This window comes from Ambystoma mexicanum, chromosome 8 (assembly GCF_040938575.1).
Source record: "Ambystoma mexicanum isolate Mex_15411 chromosome 8, UKY_AmexF1_1, whole genome shotgun sequence".
NCBI lineage: Eukaryota > Metazoa > Chordata > Amphibia > Caudata > Ambystomatidae > Ambystoma > Ambystoma mexicanum.
Window position 1 is genome coordinate 625,359,965 of NC_090929.1, and position 18,321 is coordinate 625,378,285.

The following is an 18,321-nucleotide window of genomic DNA, read 5'->3' on the forward strand; positions in this document are numbered from 1 at the left end:
TATTAGGTCTCTCCGGAGGGCATTAGTCTCTTGTCGGGCAGAATTAACCTCAGCACGAAGCTCTCCTAGTAATTGGGCCAATTGGTCCGTTTCTGATGTCTCCATGGCGCCCAGGTGGATTTGTTATGGTAGGCTTCGCGTTCTGTTACGTTCACCTGGTATCCAAAGGGACGCCACCCAGCCGGGTTACTCGCTGGTATGCTTCTCAGCTTTGCCCTGATGTGGTCTGCGGGGAAGGTTCTGCCAGAAAATACAGGAGGACTGTGCTCAAGACTGACCGACTGGGGTAAGTATCCTCCCTCCACCCCCGTATGATTTCAGTCCCTCTGGCGCCCTCTCCTCACTTTGTGGTAGAATTAGGCGTGCTCTCCATCCTGCCTTCTTTGCAGGGGCGCGTTGTCTTTCATGGGTGAGTGCCCGTCCAGTTACTTCACTGACGCCGGCCCGTTTGATATTGTTCAGGTAGGTCTTATTGCTGTTCTTTGGTTTTGTTGCTATCGTGCATGCCTTTCTTTGCTAAAAAATTCTCTTTTTTTCCCTTAGGTATGCAGAGCTTCAGCGCGGCGAACTGGCTTGGTTGAGCCCCGCTGGTAAATGATGGCGCATTAATAGCGCTATGATGCGGTAAGCGCTATGCGCAGCGCTGCGAAGTCTTTCCTTTGCTAACCTGTGTTTTCCTTCCTTGTAGGTCGCTGTGTTCTTCAACGCGAGTGGAATGTCCGGAGTGGTGGCAGCCGAGAGGCGACCAGCCAGGTAAGCCTTTTGAGCAGTTCCTAATTTGTAAATGTCTCTACTGCTTTCTTTAATGTTGCCTCTATCTTCCTCTTTCAGGTCGTTCTGTCCGGGAGGCATGCAGATTCAAGGAAGCTGTTCTCAGTAGCTGCGAGTGTTTAAAGATGAAGAATGCAGGTAAGATGCTGCTGCTAATGATGTTCCTTTTGTCTCCTTGCAGGTTCTGCTTCTCCGAGGTTCGAGGGAATAGCTGGACAAGGTGAGCGTCACGTTGCAAGCTGCAAAGTAACGCGAAGCGTGTTGTCTTGCTCGGGTGTGGTTTAAATAGCCCCAACAAAATAGTCCAGGTAAAGTAGTCCCTAGGCTACCACACCCAAAACACTGGACCGCATAGCTTGGTTCTTAGGAACCAAGCTATGTGGATGCCTCCATGTTGGCTGACAATACAATAAAGTAGTTCCCAAGCACATTGTTTTTTTATGGTGTATGAGCCTGGCGCCATAGGCGCCAGGACTGGCCCCATGAGGGCTTTTGAAACGGATGCCAGGCTCTAGAAGCCCGAGTCCTGACTCCACCTGGTCAATGGGTTTGCCAGAGGGGGTTTTGGGCGAGGGTCATGACATTTACCCCTCACATCTTGGACCTTGCCAAGAAGGCCCACTTCCAGCTTCACCTCCTTAGAGGCATTCACCATTCCTCACCTTTTCACAGCAGGTCAACATCTCAGAGCTCTGGTCCTCTTCAGGCTGGACTACTGCAACAGCCTCTTCCTTAATCTCCCCCCTTCAGCTAATCCAGTATAGGACTGCAAGACTTATCCCTGGCCTCAAGCCCAAGGACCATATCTCTCCAGCCCAAAATCTCTCCACTGGCTCCCTTCGTCCACAAGGCTTTCTGGGGCCTGGGACCATGCTATCTCCAACTGTACCTCCCTCAATACCTGCCTACTAGAGCCCTCTGCTCCTCTAACTCCAACTCTCTGCTTGTCAAACGCTTCTCCAAGCAGAGAGTGGGGGTCTGGTCTCTCTCCTCGGCTGGTGCCTCTTTTGAACAGCCTCCCTGCTCGTCTCAGACTTGTGCCGGACGTTCTTAAGTTCGGGAAACTTCTCAAAACTCTGCCTTTATTTACTCTTTCCCTTCCCTACTAATCACCCCACTGCCGCTGAAACTGGTGGCCTGGTCCATCATGATTCTCACAGGTTACCAGGCCCTCTAACCCAGTCGACACTAGCAACCCTCCCCCTCAACACTGCCCTCACGGGCCCATGCCTGGTGGCTGTGCATTCCACTCATGGTATTCCTCCGCCTTAGCACTTAGCCAGTGGCCTAGAACGTAGCCAATGGCCTCCTCCCGGGTTCCCCTTGGCACTTCCCACCTGGAATCCCACCAGCAATTATTCTTACCCTGATACCCCTATCCCTCCCCATCTCCCTCGCTTCTCTTCACTGTGCTTGCATGTCCGAATGTCAAGGCCTAGTAGGACCAGAATTGTAGATTTACTGTTTTTGATCCTGTTATTTACTTCTCTGTTCCCTCCCCTCTTAGTCTTGTGGTTCCTTGAAACACCTTTGTTGTATAGGTGCCTAACAAATGCTCAATAAATATATAGGTGACCTTGGTTTTGTGACCCTGATTGTTTGGGGTCTTAATTCCTCCCAGAGGTGGCAGTCAATTATACGCATTATGAGGGATTCGAATATGACTGTATCGTTCTGAATCGAAGTTCACAAATATGGTTTTCTCAGTGCAATATTCGCAGCTGGCGAGGGGCAGAAAGGGGGTGTCGCGATTTTGGTATGGAGAAAGATGCACTTTGTTTGGCACTAAATATATAGGGACCTGGAGGGAAGAGTGTTTAAGGGGCGGCTGGAAGGGCACCTGTTTACACTGGTGGCAGTTTATGCCCGTAATGAACAAGATCAATATGTTCTTACCTTGTTGTGGAAGTTGTACAGGCTTTGTGAGGGCCAGGTGGTGATTCTTTACTCCGTTTTCTCCTTGCCCCCGCTTTTCTCTTCCTTCTCAAATGAAAATTGTTCCACATCCTGTTTTTCTAGTTTGATTCATATATATTATTATTGCTTCTATGTTCTATGTTTGATGTTTTCTTGTTAATCTGTAAAGCGTTTTGGATTAAAGCGCTATATAAACAATAAACTACAAATACACATTTTTTTTGGGGATGGAATAGCTGGCAAAACCCTGGGCCCTGCGGCGGCAGATCTACGGAATAGAAGGGTGGGACCAGCCTTAGAATAGGCACATGGAATGTGCGGGGATTAGGGAACAGAGGGAAGTGGAGGAAGGTTGGACAATATCTGAAAAACCAAGAGTCTAGCCCTGCTACAGGAGATACACCTACAAGGGGAGGCACTGAGGAGACTGGAAACCAAGTGGGGGGCGGGGGGGCAGAGTGTATGGAACCTTGTACTCCACATACGCGAGAGGAGTCCGGATTTGGGTGGCTTCCAGAGTCCCTTTGCAGGTGGAGCACACAATGGGAAATACAGAGGGTAGGAAGATAGCCTTAGTCGGTCAGTGGGAGGGTTAGGACATCTGCGTGGTGAACTCCTATGCCCCGAACGTGGACAATACCTACCTCACCTCAGTGATGGAATTGACTGGTGGCCAGCGAGTAGGGCTATATATTGGGGGGTGGGGGGAATTTGAACTGTGCAATAGACCTAGAATGAGACAGCACAGGGAAATGTGGTGTGATAAAACCAATGGCGAGAGAGACGTTGAGGCAAGTGGTTGAGACACTGGACCTTGTGGAACTTTGGAGCGAAACACACGGATCAGAGAAGGGATATTCCTTTCGCTCGGGGGTGCATGGGTCATTCCCTAGACTGGACTGTCTGTTCGTGGGAAGGGAGCACTTCCACCGGTGTCGCGACCTGACATACCTGGATAGAACAATATCAGATAATTCACCACTAGTCACTGGGGTAGAAGGGTGGTGTAACCGATCTGATCTAAAGCTATGGCGCATGAGACAAGGACTACTGGGGGATGTAGGTAACGTGCAGGCCTTGAGAGAGGCAATCACGTCATTCTTTGCACTAAATGAGGGGTCGGTGAATGATGTGGGAGTACAATGGGAGGCATTTAAGGAGACACTTCGAGGGGTATGTCCTAAGTGGAAGGGTTTCGTAGAAAACTGAATAACACCATTAAACATCTGGAGGGCAAAATAAGGCTACTGGAGATTGATCAGGAAGGGGGTCAGCAGGTAGGGGAAGCACTGGCAGAGAAACTGGTTTTGCATAGCAATTTGACAGGGGCTTATATACAACCAAAATCCATGGAGAAGGCGACAAGGCGGGCGGTTCTTAGCGTGTCTGATAAAGCAAGAAAATCAGGGAAGGGCAATCACTCAAATCTGGGATTACAAGGGGGAACTAGTGTTCCAGAGGTATTATGAGCATCTGTACCAGTCAGAGTAGACATACTCAGACCAAGAAGCCTTAGATTTGCTTGACCTAGTGCACATGCCGAAGCTGGTTATCGAGGACAGGAAGAGCCTGGATTCACCCATTGAGGAGGGGGGAAATCATGGGGGCAATCAAGTCAATGCAGACTAACAAAGCACCGGGCAGTGATGGCTTCCCAGTTTTTTTAAACATTTTTTTTTTTAGTGCAATTGGCTTAATTAAACCTTTTAAAAGAAAAAAAATTAAATCAAGACATGCATAGATCAAGACATACATTAATAAATAATGAATAATGCCGGCTTCCCAGTAGAGTTTTACATAACAGTTGCAGACATACTAGTCCCTCAATTGAAATGGGTCAACGACCATGCGCTTCAGAAGGGGATGTTACTGGAATCAATGAGGGAAGCGGTATTACGGTCTTGTTTAAAAAGGGGGGAGATACACAGCAGTGTTCCTCGTATAGCCCCATCTCTTTACTAAATGTTGATATGAACATTTTGGGCAAGGTGATAGCGAATAGGTTGGCGAGAGTGGTTCCCGGTCTGATACATCAGGACCAGTGCAGATTTGTAGGGCGACGGGACACTAGTATGAATCTGCGCAGAGTGCACCACGTCATGGACCTGGCTAAAGACTTGCAAAGGGAACTGGCTTTGGTGGCGATTGACGCAGTCAAGGCTTTCGACTCGCTGGAATGGCCCTGGTTATTCAGGGTGCTAGAGGCATGCTGTGTGGGAAAAATGATAATCAGGTGGTTGCGGCTATTATACAATGCTCCTACAGCCAGAGTCAAAACAGGGGGGGTGGTTCTCGCACGGATGGAGTTTAGAGCGAGGTACATGGCAGGGATGCCCAGTGTCTCCCATTATATCCGTCCTGGCGCTGCAACCACTGGAGAGGTATTTTCGAAATTACATCATAGAAACGGGCATACGGGTACGACGGGTGACACACAGCAGCTCACTCTATGCAGATGATGTGCTGCTGTATGTGGACAATCCGTTGGAGAACATTCCGGTAATTTTAGAGGTTCTAGATAACTCACGGATATTGTCGGGGTTCCAGGTAAATAAGGACAAATCACTGGTATTCCCATTGGCGGCTTTAAGGGATAGGAGGGGGGAAGAATTCTCATGTGGGGAGTTTCGTTGGTAATGGGATTCTTTCAGATACCTGGGGATCCAAATTTACCATGATGTGGAGGAGACATTCGTCCACAATACCGGGAGGGCACTTTCACGGATAGAGGACGTGGTTGCATTCTGGAAGAAACTACCTCTTTCCCTGATGGGGAGGATTGCACATTGCAAGATGGTGGTCCTCCCATGTTTATTATATTTCTTTACGAATATCCCGTACTTAGTGAAAAAGGTTTTTTTCAAGATGCTAGAGGGGACTATTGTGGAATACAGGGCACACCAGAATAGCCATGCGGATGCTGCGTCGTAAGAGAGAGGAAGGGGGGCTCAACATGCTGGATTTCGAGCTATACTTCATGGCGGTGCAATTACAAGTGACGACAAGATGGCAAGATGGGCCGGAGGGGGAATTGAAAGGACTAATGCGGGGGTTACTGCCAGGGAGATGGGGAGTAAAGTTACTAGGGGGGAGCGTAGGAGCCAAGGGGGACACAGTGGTCTTTCAAACGGTTTGGAGGATATGGACAAGGCTGTTAACAAAGCTGCATGTAACACAGCTGTATAGCAAGGGACTCCCGATTGGATTTGATGTCACCATTAGAATGGCACTGCAGAGTGTGGGCCTGAAAGATTTGATAGATAGGCAATGTGCCACGGTAGGGGATCTCTTCAAAGATGGGAAAATGCAGACATTTGAGGAGTGGAGACAAACATATCAAATAACAAAGGGCCACTTCCTTACCTATGCCAAGGTGGTAAAACGCATGACAACACTATGGGAAAGCATTCCAGTGGAACCGGAGGGACACCCAGTAATGCAGACACTTCTAGGACTGGAGGAGGGCAGGGGTAGGGTATCAAGGGTGTATAGATTATTGCAGGCCACAACGGAGGACGGGGAATTGGCAATTAAAAGTACGTGGGAAGGGGACTTGGGGCGCCTATGTCAGAAGAACAATGGGCAAGATTTAAAACCACCCTGAAAGCAAGTAGGGCTGCAAGTACAGGAGGGGAGTAAGGTGAAACTGGAACTGGCGGGTACGGGAGGGGCCCCTCACCTATGATGGCATGTAGAAGAGGGGGGTCTATGGGAAGAGATGGGATGGTGTGCACTGGGGGACGGGGTAGGGAATTGGGAGACGTTGGGGACGGGCGGGCACGGGGGATAGGGTGGGAGGGAGGGAAAGAGGTAGGGAGGGAGGAAAGTGGAAGTTCTTGGGATTAGGGGGCAAGTTGATATGGAAAAGAGGGCATAACAGGATGACCAGGGGGGTCCCGGAATGGGCCAGAGCCGGTCATGACCTACAATGGCATGGGAATCATATTGGACTACAGTGAACTGTGCCCTGCTAGAAGTGTGCTTGGCTGTGGAGTCGGGTAGGGCTGGGGAAAGGCATGTTGAAGCAGCCTGGACGCTCGTACGGAGGGGGCACAGGGGATGGTGCATATTATAAGACTCATTGCTTTTGCTCTTTTGATTCCTTACTGTCTAGATGGGATGTTTATTGTTTGTGTGAAAATAAAAAAAACATTAAAAAAAATAATAGAGTTAGAAGAGAAGGTCCGTCTGGCAGAAAAATGACAATAGCAGAAGGGGACGACTCGAGTGTCGAGAGCTTTGGCTAAAGCTCGTTGCCATCTTGAGACACGTTTGGCAGATCGATCCGCTCAAATGATATTGCAGGCTAAACATTGATACTATATAAAAGGAGACGAGGCAAATCCATTTTTAGTCGCTAAACTGCGTAAATTAAAGGATCTGCGTGAAATTACTAAATTGAAAAGTCCAACCACCAAAAGCCTTTTTTTTCATTTGTTCGTATATATATATATATAGAAACACCCCACAACCCCCCACCTTACACCTATATATTTTTATTTACTTTACCCCCCTGCCCACATATACATATGCAAAAAAATGGGGGTCGGACTTTTGGTGGTAGGACTTTTCTACTAAGGTAATTTCATTCTAACCCAAATTAAATACGAGAAATTATATTATGGAACTGAGAGATGACCAGGGAGTATTACAAAGGAGGGAGGAGGAGAAAGTAAACATTATGAAAACATTTCATGATAAGATAATGAACAGGGATGAGATAGACCTGGTGACCCAAGAGGAGATACTCCTAGAAGCAAAACTCCCTAATATGTCAGAGTTGGATTGTGACATGCTGTAACAGCTCAGATCCTGTGGAGAAGGGAATCGATGCTTTGCGCTGAAATAAAACCCCTGGTCCCGATGGCTTCCCTAAAGTTTAAGGGAGTCCTTGTGGCTTCCCTCACAAAATTATTCAATAGCATTATAGAACAGGGGACAGTGTGTCCGTATATGGCACAATCAACAGCGATATTGGTGCCCAAACCTGGCAAAGATATGAGCTATCGCCCAATATCGCTACTCAATGGGGATGCTAAATTGTATGCTAAGATCTTAGCAACACAATTGGGTTATATCCTCTCAGATGTAATTTACCCAGACCAGACTGTTTTATTATTGATAGGTCTACCCATAACAATATGAATAGGGCGATAAATGTCATTGATTGGGGAAGACTATCAGGACAAATGATGAGTGTTGGCACTGGATGCACAGCGGGCATTTGACAGTATGCAATGTAGTTTCTTGTCCTCCACATTAGAGGCATTTGGCATGGGTCCCAGATTCAGGGAAATGGTATTGGTTAATTTTCAGATCCCGGAGACCAGGTTAAATGCAAATGGAGTGCATTCCGAGATCACTGGGCACGCAACGCTAGCTCCTTTAATCTTTGCTGTGGGCATGGATCCTTTGGCATGCCTAATAATAGAAGATGAGCAAATCACTGTAGTAATGTGTGGGGAACGCAGTATAAACTGGCGCTATATGCTGATTATGTCTTATTGTTCCTAACGGATATGCATAATATGCTCCCTTGGTGTTTGATAAGTTGAGATGGTTCAGGAAGGGAATTGGGGTTCATGGTAAATTATGAGAAATCTAAAGGGCTTAGGAATGAAAACCATAAAATAATTGAGGAAATGACTAGGAGGTTGTGGAAGTGCTAAATGCAGAAAGTAGATTACCTGAGAGTGAAGATAACTTCATTTTAGGAGGGGCTATATGATGCGTATTTCCCTGATCTATGGAAACAATTAAGCTAGGATCCGAAGATGTGGGACTTGCAAGAGTTGTCCGGGTTAACTAGGATAGTCGCGGTAAAAATGACACTACTCCCTATGGTACTTTATGTGTTTTGTGCCCTTCCGGTGGCGATTGCAAGAATAATGACTGATATGTTGGAAGGGGAAATATTTCAATTTATAAGGAATAGGAAACATCCACGAATAGCCAGAAGAATTCGAACGAGGACACCGTTTGTCGGAGGCTTGGGTATCTCAGATATTAGAAGGTATTGGCTGGATGCACCGATAACGCCCATGATAGATTGGTCCTTAAGCTGAGATTTTAAAGGATCGAAAGACTAGGAAAAGGGAGCCACATCGATTTCCCTCCACAAACATCCCTTTTTGAAGGGTTCAGTGGGTAATGTAGGAGGACATATACTAGACTCGACAGAATGTTCACTATCCTACTGGTATACAGCCTTATGAATGAGAGGTACGACACCAGGTTTGGGACCTCTTTCTCTGATTAGTCATAGTTCAGATTTTACACTAAGAAGGAATGGGACTTACTTGTTAGTTGTAAATTAAGTGTTACTCACCAGAGTGATTAACGTACTCCTAGTCCATAGTCCCCTTTCCTCCATCCTGTATGGGTGTCCCTCGCGAGATATGGGAATGGAACCTCTTTTCCACCAGAAAAAGACATTTCCCCATTAAATTTACTGGCGTGTGGGGGCGTGGGCTCTCTTAACTCCGCCCATCGGCACCACTCCTCAGTCCCATTTTGACGCGTCGGCTGTATTATACTTTAACCACCTCACTGGTCTTATTATAGGGGGATGGATGTAGGAACGTATGGAGGAAAGGGGACTATGGACTATGAGTAGGTTAGTCACTCCAGTGAGTAACAATTACTCCTACGCCCATTCCCCTTTCCTCCATCTTGTGTGGGTGATTACAACCGACACAACACCCTGGGGAAGAGAGCCTGACCCTCTAGGCAAATAGATTACATAGCACTGCTTGGCTGAATGCTGCATCAGCCTTGGCACTGGTATCCAAGCAGTAGTGCTTGCAAAAAGCTGAAGGAGTGGCCCACGTTGCTGCCCTACTGATCACCTGTCAGGGAACGTGGCGCTAGAACGCGACTATCGCCTTAGCGCTTACCGCATGCGCATGCATGCCCTGCAGAGGGTTGTTGCGCTGCACCTTGTATACCTCCTGGATCGCAGCCATCATCCATCGTGCTATGGATGCCTTGGAGGCCTGCTGCCGAGGCCTAAAGCCTCCAAATGTTCCAAACACAGTGGACGTCTTGCGGATGCTCTTCTTTCTGTCCAGATAGAATTTGAATGCCCTCCTGACATCGAAACGTCTTTTCTGCATCCTCCTTAGGGTACGGGAAGAATGTGGGGAGCACAATCGCCTCGTTGATATGGAAGGATACCACCTTCGGGAGAAACCTGGGGTGCATTCGGAGCACAACCTTGTCTTTGTGAAATCTAGTGTACAGCTCTGAGGCGACTAACGCCTGAATTTCGCTCACTCTGCGAGCAGATGTTAACCTAACCAGAAGGACTGTCTAAGTGACCAACTTAATGTCTGCCGTGGCCATGGGTTCAAATGGTTTGTGTGCTATAGCGCTGAGGACTACATTCAAGTCCAAAATGGGATGAAGGCACTTGACCAGAGGGGTACAGCCTGGTCAACCCAGTCAGGTGTCTCTTTACTACTGTATTGGCCCTAGACAAGATAAGAGAGTCAGAGTTCCAATACGCACCGATCGTAGCCAGGTACGTTCTGCAGGTATCCACCGGGATGCCAGACCTGGTGAGATAGGCCGAGAAAGATTTGGTTGAGGGTGCATACAATAGGGGTTCACCCCGTGTCTCTTATCCGAAAAGCAGAATTTTGTCCATTTACTTTTTTACTGCTTGCGTGTAGCCTGACTCCTGCCATTTCGAATGATTTCCAGATTTTTCGCTGGACAGCTGGAGGTGCTGCAGCATTAGCTACTCAGGAGCCAGGCCGCTAGGGCTAGACTCTCTGGAGAGGGGTGTAGCACCGCGCCTCCGTGCTGTGCTAGTAGAGGGCCTTTCCCGAGGGGGGAGTAGAATTTCCGGCTGCAGGTACATCTGCCGCAGGTCCGAGAACAAGGGACATGCCAGCCAGCGAGGCGCCCAAGGATAATACTGAGGTTCTTGGAGTTCCTGATCTTGCTCACCTACTTTGTGTTCCAGTTACATTTCGCGGATTCTTGGGATCAGGAATCAGGTCATTAGGGGGCCCTGGTCTCCATCCCACAACACCTGGACCATGACCTCAGATGGTGGCATCAGGAAGAGAACATTCTGGTGGCAGACCCTTCTGCCCACCCCCGATGGATTACATCATGGGGGGGTGCATGAGCGCAGTGTAGGTGGGAAAGCATATGCCCACATCCCGTCCCAGGGTATTTGGAGAGCGTCCCCTAGAGAGTTGCATCCCCTTCCTCCCTAGGACGCGAATGGTTGACACGTCCAATTTTGTGCTGTCTCAAACAGGTCTGTTGTTGGGCGCCCCCATCTGCTGAACGCTTCCTGGAGGACTTTCCCATTCAGTTGGCACTTGTAATTGTCGGCAGCAAGGCGACTGATCCTGCATGCTTCCAGATTGTATTCTCCTGGAAGGTGAACCGCCAAGAGCCACACTCCCTGGCTGATGGCCCATTCCCAGATTTTCAGGGTCTACGCGCACATTTGTGGGGATCTGGAACCCCCATGTTTGTTGATATAGAACATGCAGGTCGTGTTGTCTGTCTGGATGCACATCGACCCGCCTTGATGGTCGATTGAAAAGACCTGAATGCTAACTGTCTAGCCATAAGCACCAGCCAGTTGATGTGATTCTGCCGGTCGGTTGGGGTCACTGAGTGCACTCCCAGGATGGCTCCCCACCCCGGGACTGAGGAATCAGTGGTAATTGTGTACTCTATGGGGGGTGGAAGGAAGGGTCTGCTCACCAGAATGTTCTCTTCCTGATGCCACAATCTGAGGTCGTGGTCTAGGTGTAGTGGGATGGATACCAGGGCCCCCTGATGACCTGATTCCTGATACCAAGAATCCGGGAAATGCAATTGGAGCCTCCTCATGTGGAGCCTGGTGCAGGTGACTACAAGGAGACATGCTGCTAGTAGGCCCAGAAGGTGTTGATACCACCAGGCTGTGGTTGTTGACCTGCTGCGTAAGTGGGAGACTGCTGCTCAAATTGCTGTCACCTTGTCCCTCGTGGGGAAAACCCTCTGCTGCTGTGTGTCCCACACCAGACCCAAACACACTAGCGTTTGCATAGGATTTAGCTGAGACTTTAGGTAGTTGTTCGAGAAACCCAGGTCGAATAGGGAAGAGATAAGCCTGTCCGCTGAGTCCCAAACCTGTCCGGAGAAGTACCCCCGACTAGCCAGTCATCGAGGTACAGGTAGACGTGCAGCCCCTCCGACCTGAGGAGAGCCGCCACCACATTATTGAGCCTCGTGAAGACTCTCAGAGCTGAGTTTAGCCCAAAGGGCAGAACCTTGTACCGAAAATGTAGGCCCATAACCCGGAATCTGAGGAAGCCCGGTGAGGCTGCACAATGGGAACGTGGAGATATGCGTCCTTCAGGTCCAGGAAGCACATCCAGACTCCCCCCACACAGTGTTTCGGCAATGAGCGCTGGTCACCATCTTGAACTTCTGCAAGGGTAGGTAAGGATTCAGGGAAAACGAATCTAACACCACTCGCAGGCCCGCCTGGTTCTTCCGGGATTGAAGATGCAGGAATAAAAGCCCTGCCCCTGCTGGGAGGGGGGACCTGCTCTACCGCTTTGCTCCCTACAAGGAAGCGAATCTGGGAGGGGGAGAAGGAAGAGGTAGCTGGAAGTCCCAGGACACCACTGAGATGACCCAGGTGTCTGCAAACTTCACCCGCCAAGCCTGACTCTACAAGGCCAGCCTGCCCCCAGATCTATGTGATGACTCCAACCCCCACAATTGTGACGGCCTGGGGTGATGTGGACCTGAGACACATCGTCATTGTTTCTTCTGGTCAGAAGCTGATGAAGAGGAGGGGATTGGAAAAACCCTTAAGAGATGCATTGTGGTGTTTTCGCTGGTGCTGACTGAGGGACCTGTCCGGCTGTCTGGCTTTGCGGTGCTGGAACCCGCAGAAGCTGCCAAATGAACGCTCCTTGTCTGAGCGGGACTCTCTGTGAGAATAGTTGAGGTGCTGGTTTGTTAAGAATGGCTAGAGACTTTGCAGTCTGAGAGCTGATCGTCTTCTTATCGAGCTCATCATCAGTGGAGGAGTGGAAGAGATCACCCCCTTCAAATGGAAGATCCAAGATTCCATCCAGCACATCCGAGTTGAACCTGGTTGCTTTCAGCCAGGCTGTACGCCTAATGCCTGTTGCCAGACAGATTGCCCTGTTGGCCGTGTCGATGTGGCCCACAGACACCTCCAGGATGTCCTGAGCCACGAGTTTGGCCTCAGCTACGCCCACTTTGAAAGAGGCTTCCTTGTCCTTAGGGATGTCAGGCAGGAAATCTGAACTCTCCCTTCACAAGCGTTGATTAGCCGCAGTGAGGATAGCGTCTGCGTTAGACTGCCTGAGGTGCAGCCCAGCATTTGAATAGACATTCTTGCCATGTGATTTGAGGGTCTTTATGGCGTGTTCCCGGGCTTGGCCTGCATGCTTGATTGCACCGGCTCTGTCCCGCCCTGCACCTCAGGTGTACGCCCAGTAGGCTGTGAGACCTCGGCCTCCCGGCCGGTAGTACTGGCCCTGCATGAAGGTACCCCCTCGGGTAAGGACCTGTTATCAGGGCGATGCTCCTCGGGACGGGTCCCAGCGGTAGTAGAGCTCACATGCCCCTCGGCAGGAGGACCGGTAGGGCCCTTGCACTCCTCGGCAGTGAGACCAGTAGCTGCTTGAGCGTCAGTGCTCCCTGAGCCGGTGTGAGGGCCAGACTGACCCTTCCCGCCAGAGGGCTTCCCCGGGAAGGAGTCGACTCTGCGGAGTGCCTTGGAGAATAATGCACCTACCTTCTGTGTCTTCTTCCGGACATAGACCTTGATGTTCTCAGGAGGAGTCCTATTGAAGAGTTCCCTCCAATGCTCAAGCCTGTGCTTAAGCGACCTGGGCATGAGGGAGTTGCACACGGAGCATCCTTCTCAACCGTGGTCCTCACCAAGGAATCAGAGACTGAGTGCGTGTGGATCTGCTGTACCGTTGTACGACACACACCTGCTAAAGCCTGTCAAGCTGACATGTGCCGGTATAGGGGCTAGGGCACGGGTGGATGGTGTTCCCAAGTCTGAAATAGAAAAAGAAAAATAAGATAAGATACAGGGAAAAGTGCATGGAATTACGAGGCTAGGCCTCACCCAGCAGCGCTGGTGGAGCGGTCAGTTTCTGTCGATGCAGAAAAGGGGACTGAGGAGTGGTGCCGGTGGACAGGGTTAAGGGAGCCTGCACTCCTGAGGCCGCGCCCCAGCGCACCAGTAAATTTAAAGGGGAAGATTTCTTTTTATGGTGAAAAAGAGGTTCCGTTTCCGTCCCTCACGAGGGACACCCATACAGGATGGAGGAAGGGGCCGGGACGTAGGAGTAAAAGGGCTTACCCATCTCATGGATCTCTATTGGGATAATAATCTGGTGACATCCAAAGTATCTAAGATGTAATATTGCCTTGGAGAACAGCAACATTTCCGATATACCCGACTCTGGCACTGGATCACAAAAAGAATGTTACGACAGGCGGGATGTAGGGTGCCTACAGAGCTGGAGATTTCGCTTGGGGCGGGGATTGGAAGGGGCACTCAAGGTTATACAGATTGGAAGGAGTCTCAAGGTTATACAGGTTGTTGGATGGTGACACGCCGGGAGATAAATTACCTTACATGGGAAAATGGGAAAGAGAACTCGGGGTAACTATTGCACAACAAGATTAGGAGTACATATGGGAACAAGCAATGGGGCATCAAAATGTAGTTCAATCAAAGAAATAAGCTACAAAATTTGCTCTAGATGGTATCTTACCCCTCAACGTATTAATACAGTGTTTCCCCTGTACTGTCCCCTTTTTGGCGTGAATGTGGCGAGGTGGCGGACCTGGGGCACATTCGGTGGTCCTGATGTAAATCCCAGATATTTTGTGAAGAAATTAGTGGGGACATTAAAGAAATTATGGGTAGACAACTACCCATGGGCCCAGTGGTGGTGATCCTGGGGAATGTGGCAGAAGGTTCATATAGTATGAGGGGTGCAACAGCGAGACTCTGATCACCCACATGCTGAATGCAGCTGGATTGGCATTAGCTACATTTTGGAAAACAGAAGAGAGCCCAATCATGGCTCATTGGTGGGTCAAAGTGTGGGGAGAGTCTTGTCAATCAAAAGAAAAACTGCCTTGGCAACGGGGAGTTTGGTTTCCTTTATGAAAATATGGTCACCTTTCCAGGACCTTGTTAGAGATAGGGAGCAATATCACAAACCTGGTATGTTTAAAAACTTCGCAATATGTTGATTTATGAGAGCATAAATAGATCAATGGGAAAACCTTGGAATGGTATTGAAGTGTTTATTCTGTGCTGATGGTGTCAACCTATGTAGACTTAGTTGTAGGGGTAGTAGTATTAGCTTTTTGGTTTTTGTTATTAAAAACGCTGAAGAGCATGTGTTGGAATTTAGAGTTATTGGTCTACATACAAAATGAAGATTTATATTGAGCACTAACATGTACGGCTGGTAAGAAAATTATATCAATAAAGAAGATGTGTTAAAAAATAAAAATAATTTAAAAAATAAATTATTTGCGCAGACAAGAGCTTTCAATTGTATCAAGAGACTTATGAAACAGCATTTGGGAAGTTTCCTGTACTCTTACTTGGACCCTAGTAACAGAGCCCCCTTTTTTCGCTTGTGACACCAGGAGACATCATCCTAATATGTATCCACCTCTCCCTGGGACTGCACTTAAACCTTGCATCACTATTTATTTTGAAGCAAGATGCACAAATATTTACCTTAGGAATGTTCTATGTCCCTGTTACAATTACCAATAATAAAACAAACAAATGGAAAAGTGGCTTGGTGTGTGTTAATCCTATTTGACTTCATGACGCGCAACACAACACTTTACCAAACCGCAACAACACCAAGGATTTCTTACGTAATCAGTTCTCTCATGGAGATCCCTCCTTCTTTCAACATGGGAGTCACCAGCTCGGCCAGGTAAAGCCAGATGTGGGGAATATCAATCGCCATATCATCTGCCAGCTCCAAAGTTTCTGAAAAACTAAGAAAAGAACATCAACAAAGGTTAAACCCAACTCATGCACACACAAAATAATGCATTCGCTCAGTTTTAAAGCACAAAAAAAGAAATTGCAGACATGAAAAATATCAGGATACCTAAACTCTCACAATCAAAGGAAATCAATTTACAAATATTTATCTTCGACAACCTTCTTTCTGATGTATTCGATGATCTTACAGATCATCTTTAAAATCCACCTCAGACCAGTCTTGTCGGTAAAGTTTCTGAAACTGCCAGTAGGTGGCATTGTTGGCACCATCACAGCCGCTTGGCACCCCTTTCTACCATAAAGGAGGTTCTCTCTGTTGTGAGAAAATGGAGGGTATTCTCACAGTAAAACCGTGAGAATTCCTTATTCAGCTGGTTAGGACACGGCCATCTCTGTTGGAACCAGTTCCTGGGAGTGGACCAGTGGGGGCGGATCACCTGGGAACCCGGGGTTATGCTCGGGAAATACCCCAGGTGAGACGATGTACCAGCGCAGTGAGGATGGTGAGGGGAATGAAGTCCCTGAGCTTTTATAAGCTATTCCCACTCATCTCTTCCACGCATTGAATCTCCCTTACCCAAAAGTAAAACCAACAACCCATTCATGTCTGATACATACCCTAGGAACACGAACCCCATCAGGATTAAAAACGGCCTCTTCCCAATCTGAATACTCCCAATCATTCTTCTTCCCGTCCCGCTGATTATTATTTTCTGCCATCAGCTCCCTCCTCTTGTCAATATTCCGGCACTACATCCATTGTCGTCAGGCATAGTAATGTAACTGCTTGTTTTGTCTCTCTCCCCTCCCCCGCCTCCCAAATATCACCAGGCTGATTAAAATTGTTATTTTTCACATTCTGAATTGTTTCAAGGACTTGTAAGAATTTAACTGTATTCTCCCATGCTCCCGCCCTCCTTGAAGTGCTTTGAAACACATTGAGTATAGGCGCCATACAAATAAACAATCAATTCTATTAAATTCAATCAGATCAAACACTACGATTCCCACAATCCCCTTTATTCATGCCCTGACCCCAGCTATTCCTGCTTACCCCGCAAACCCTAGCAATCCTGTCCCCTCTGATTGTCATCTTCCAAAATCCCAATCTACTTTGACAGAATACCACTGTTGCCACAATTCCCTATGTTCTGCTCTTGATCCCGGTCATTTTCGTCCATTACACAAACCTTTCCTATCCTGTCCCGTAGGATACTCCGACACTCCAACCCCTCCCCTTTCCAACATGAATATTGATTTACAACGGACGAGCAATAAGACTGTGTACCAAACATGTCCCGACAGAAGGGTCAGGCAATTAACTTGAGCCACACACACCCGATGGCCCTTCCTTTTCCCCACAGGGATAAAGATGGAACTAGAGAGCGCAGTACAAACAAGACAAGCAAAGCGAGCACGGCAGACAGCACGACGAGGCGGCTACCACGTGGAAGTTCAAGCGAAGGAGAAAGGTGGCAGGAATCGAAAGGGTGGCGAGGAAAGAAGTGACCTTGCCCTTTTCAACCCAGGCCCGCTGAACATTTGTGGAAGAAAGCCCAAGACCGCGAACAAATAGCACGAGTGTCCTGCAACAGATGTCAATGGTACACGGGGCAACACTATGCAGATAAGCAGGAGAGAGGGAAGCTCCTGCGCCCGTGGTACCGACCTTGACTCCAAAGAAACCAAAAGCCAAGGGGTTCAACACAGCCGTTGAGTCGAAGGGAGAACCGATAAGAACAGGGCTGTGTTGAGTGAGAATTGCAAAGTGGCAGGTTTTGAACTAACACTGATGAACTTTGAATGAACTGGAAGAAGTGTAAAGGGAAGACCAGTTGCAAAGGGAAACCAGCACCACGTGGGTGCTAACTCAAGAGACTCTGGTCGCGCCCCATATGAGAGAAAACTACGATTACCAGAAGGCCGTAGAAGGGCCAACGAAATAGGTCAAAGTGGTCATACAGAGGGTCAAGGAACATCCCTGTACAATCGAAAGACTTTGATCTACAAGCACTCTGAAAGAAAGGGAAGTGAATCTCAAAAGCATTGAACTGTATAAAAAGGAGAACATTGAAAGTAAAGAGGGGTCAGCGCCCATAAGAGTGGGACCCAGGGGTGAGCCACACCCTGATCGAGAGCCACAGTAAACCCGGTGAGGGGAGGCTAAGAATCGAGAGGGGTCATAGCCCGTCAAAGAGGGATATAAGGGTGAAAAGTTGTCACTGCGAAATTGAGAAAAGTGAAAGCAGAAGTCAAAGAGGCGGCAAGAGTATACCCGAAGGAGGGATGCCAGAGATTAGGCTATCACCAAAGTACTAGCAGTCAAGAGAGAGAGGTCCGAGCCCGCCAGAGGGAGATCCAAGGGTGAAGCTCTCATCCAAACTTTAAGTAATAAAGGAACTGAAATATAAAGTTAAAGAAAACAATTGAGAAGGTTCAGCCCAGAAGAGGGGGACCGCAGGGTGAAGCCATCAATCTATCTGAACTGTGGATTAAAATTGAGAAGGGTCAGTGCACAGAAGAGGAGGACCCAGAGGGTGAATCATTATCACCCTAAAGAACTCATTTGGTTAAAGGAA

The 18,321-nt window shown here is 48.3% G+C and overlaps 1 protein-coding gene across 12 annotated transcripts in view; it reads right to left on the reverse strand.

The window, feature by feature from the left end:
• The window catches only part of EIF4G3 (eukaryotic translation initiation factor 4 gamma 3), a 4,880,525-nt gene that overhangs the window by 555,971 nt on the left and 4,306,233 nt on the right, over nt 1-18,321 (reverse strand). For all 12 annotated transcript variants that reach the window (XM_069610350.1, XM_069610349.1, XM_069610345.1 and 9 more), the window contains one exon: nt 15,607-15,732. In XM_069610350.1, the coding sequence (XP_069466451.1) occupies nt 15,607-15,732 (126 nt within the window). The remainder of the gene's footprint in view (nt 1-15,606; nt 15,733-18,321) is intronic.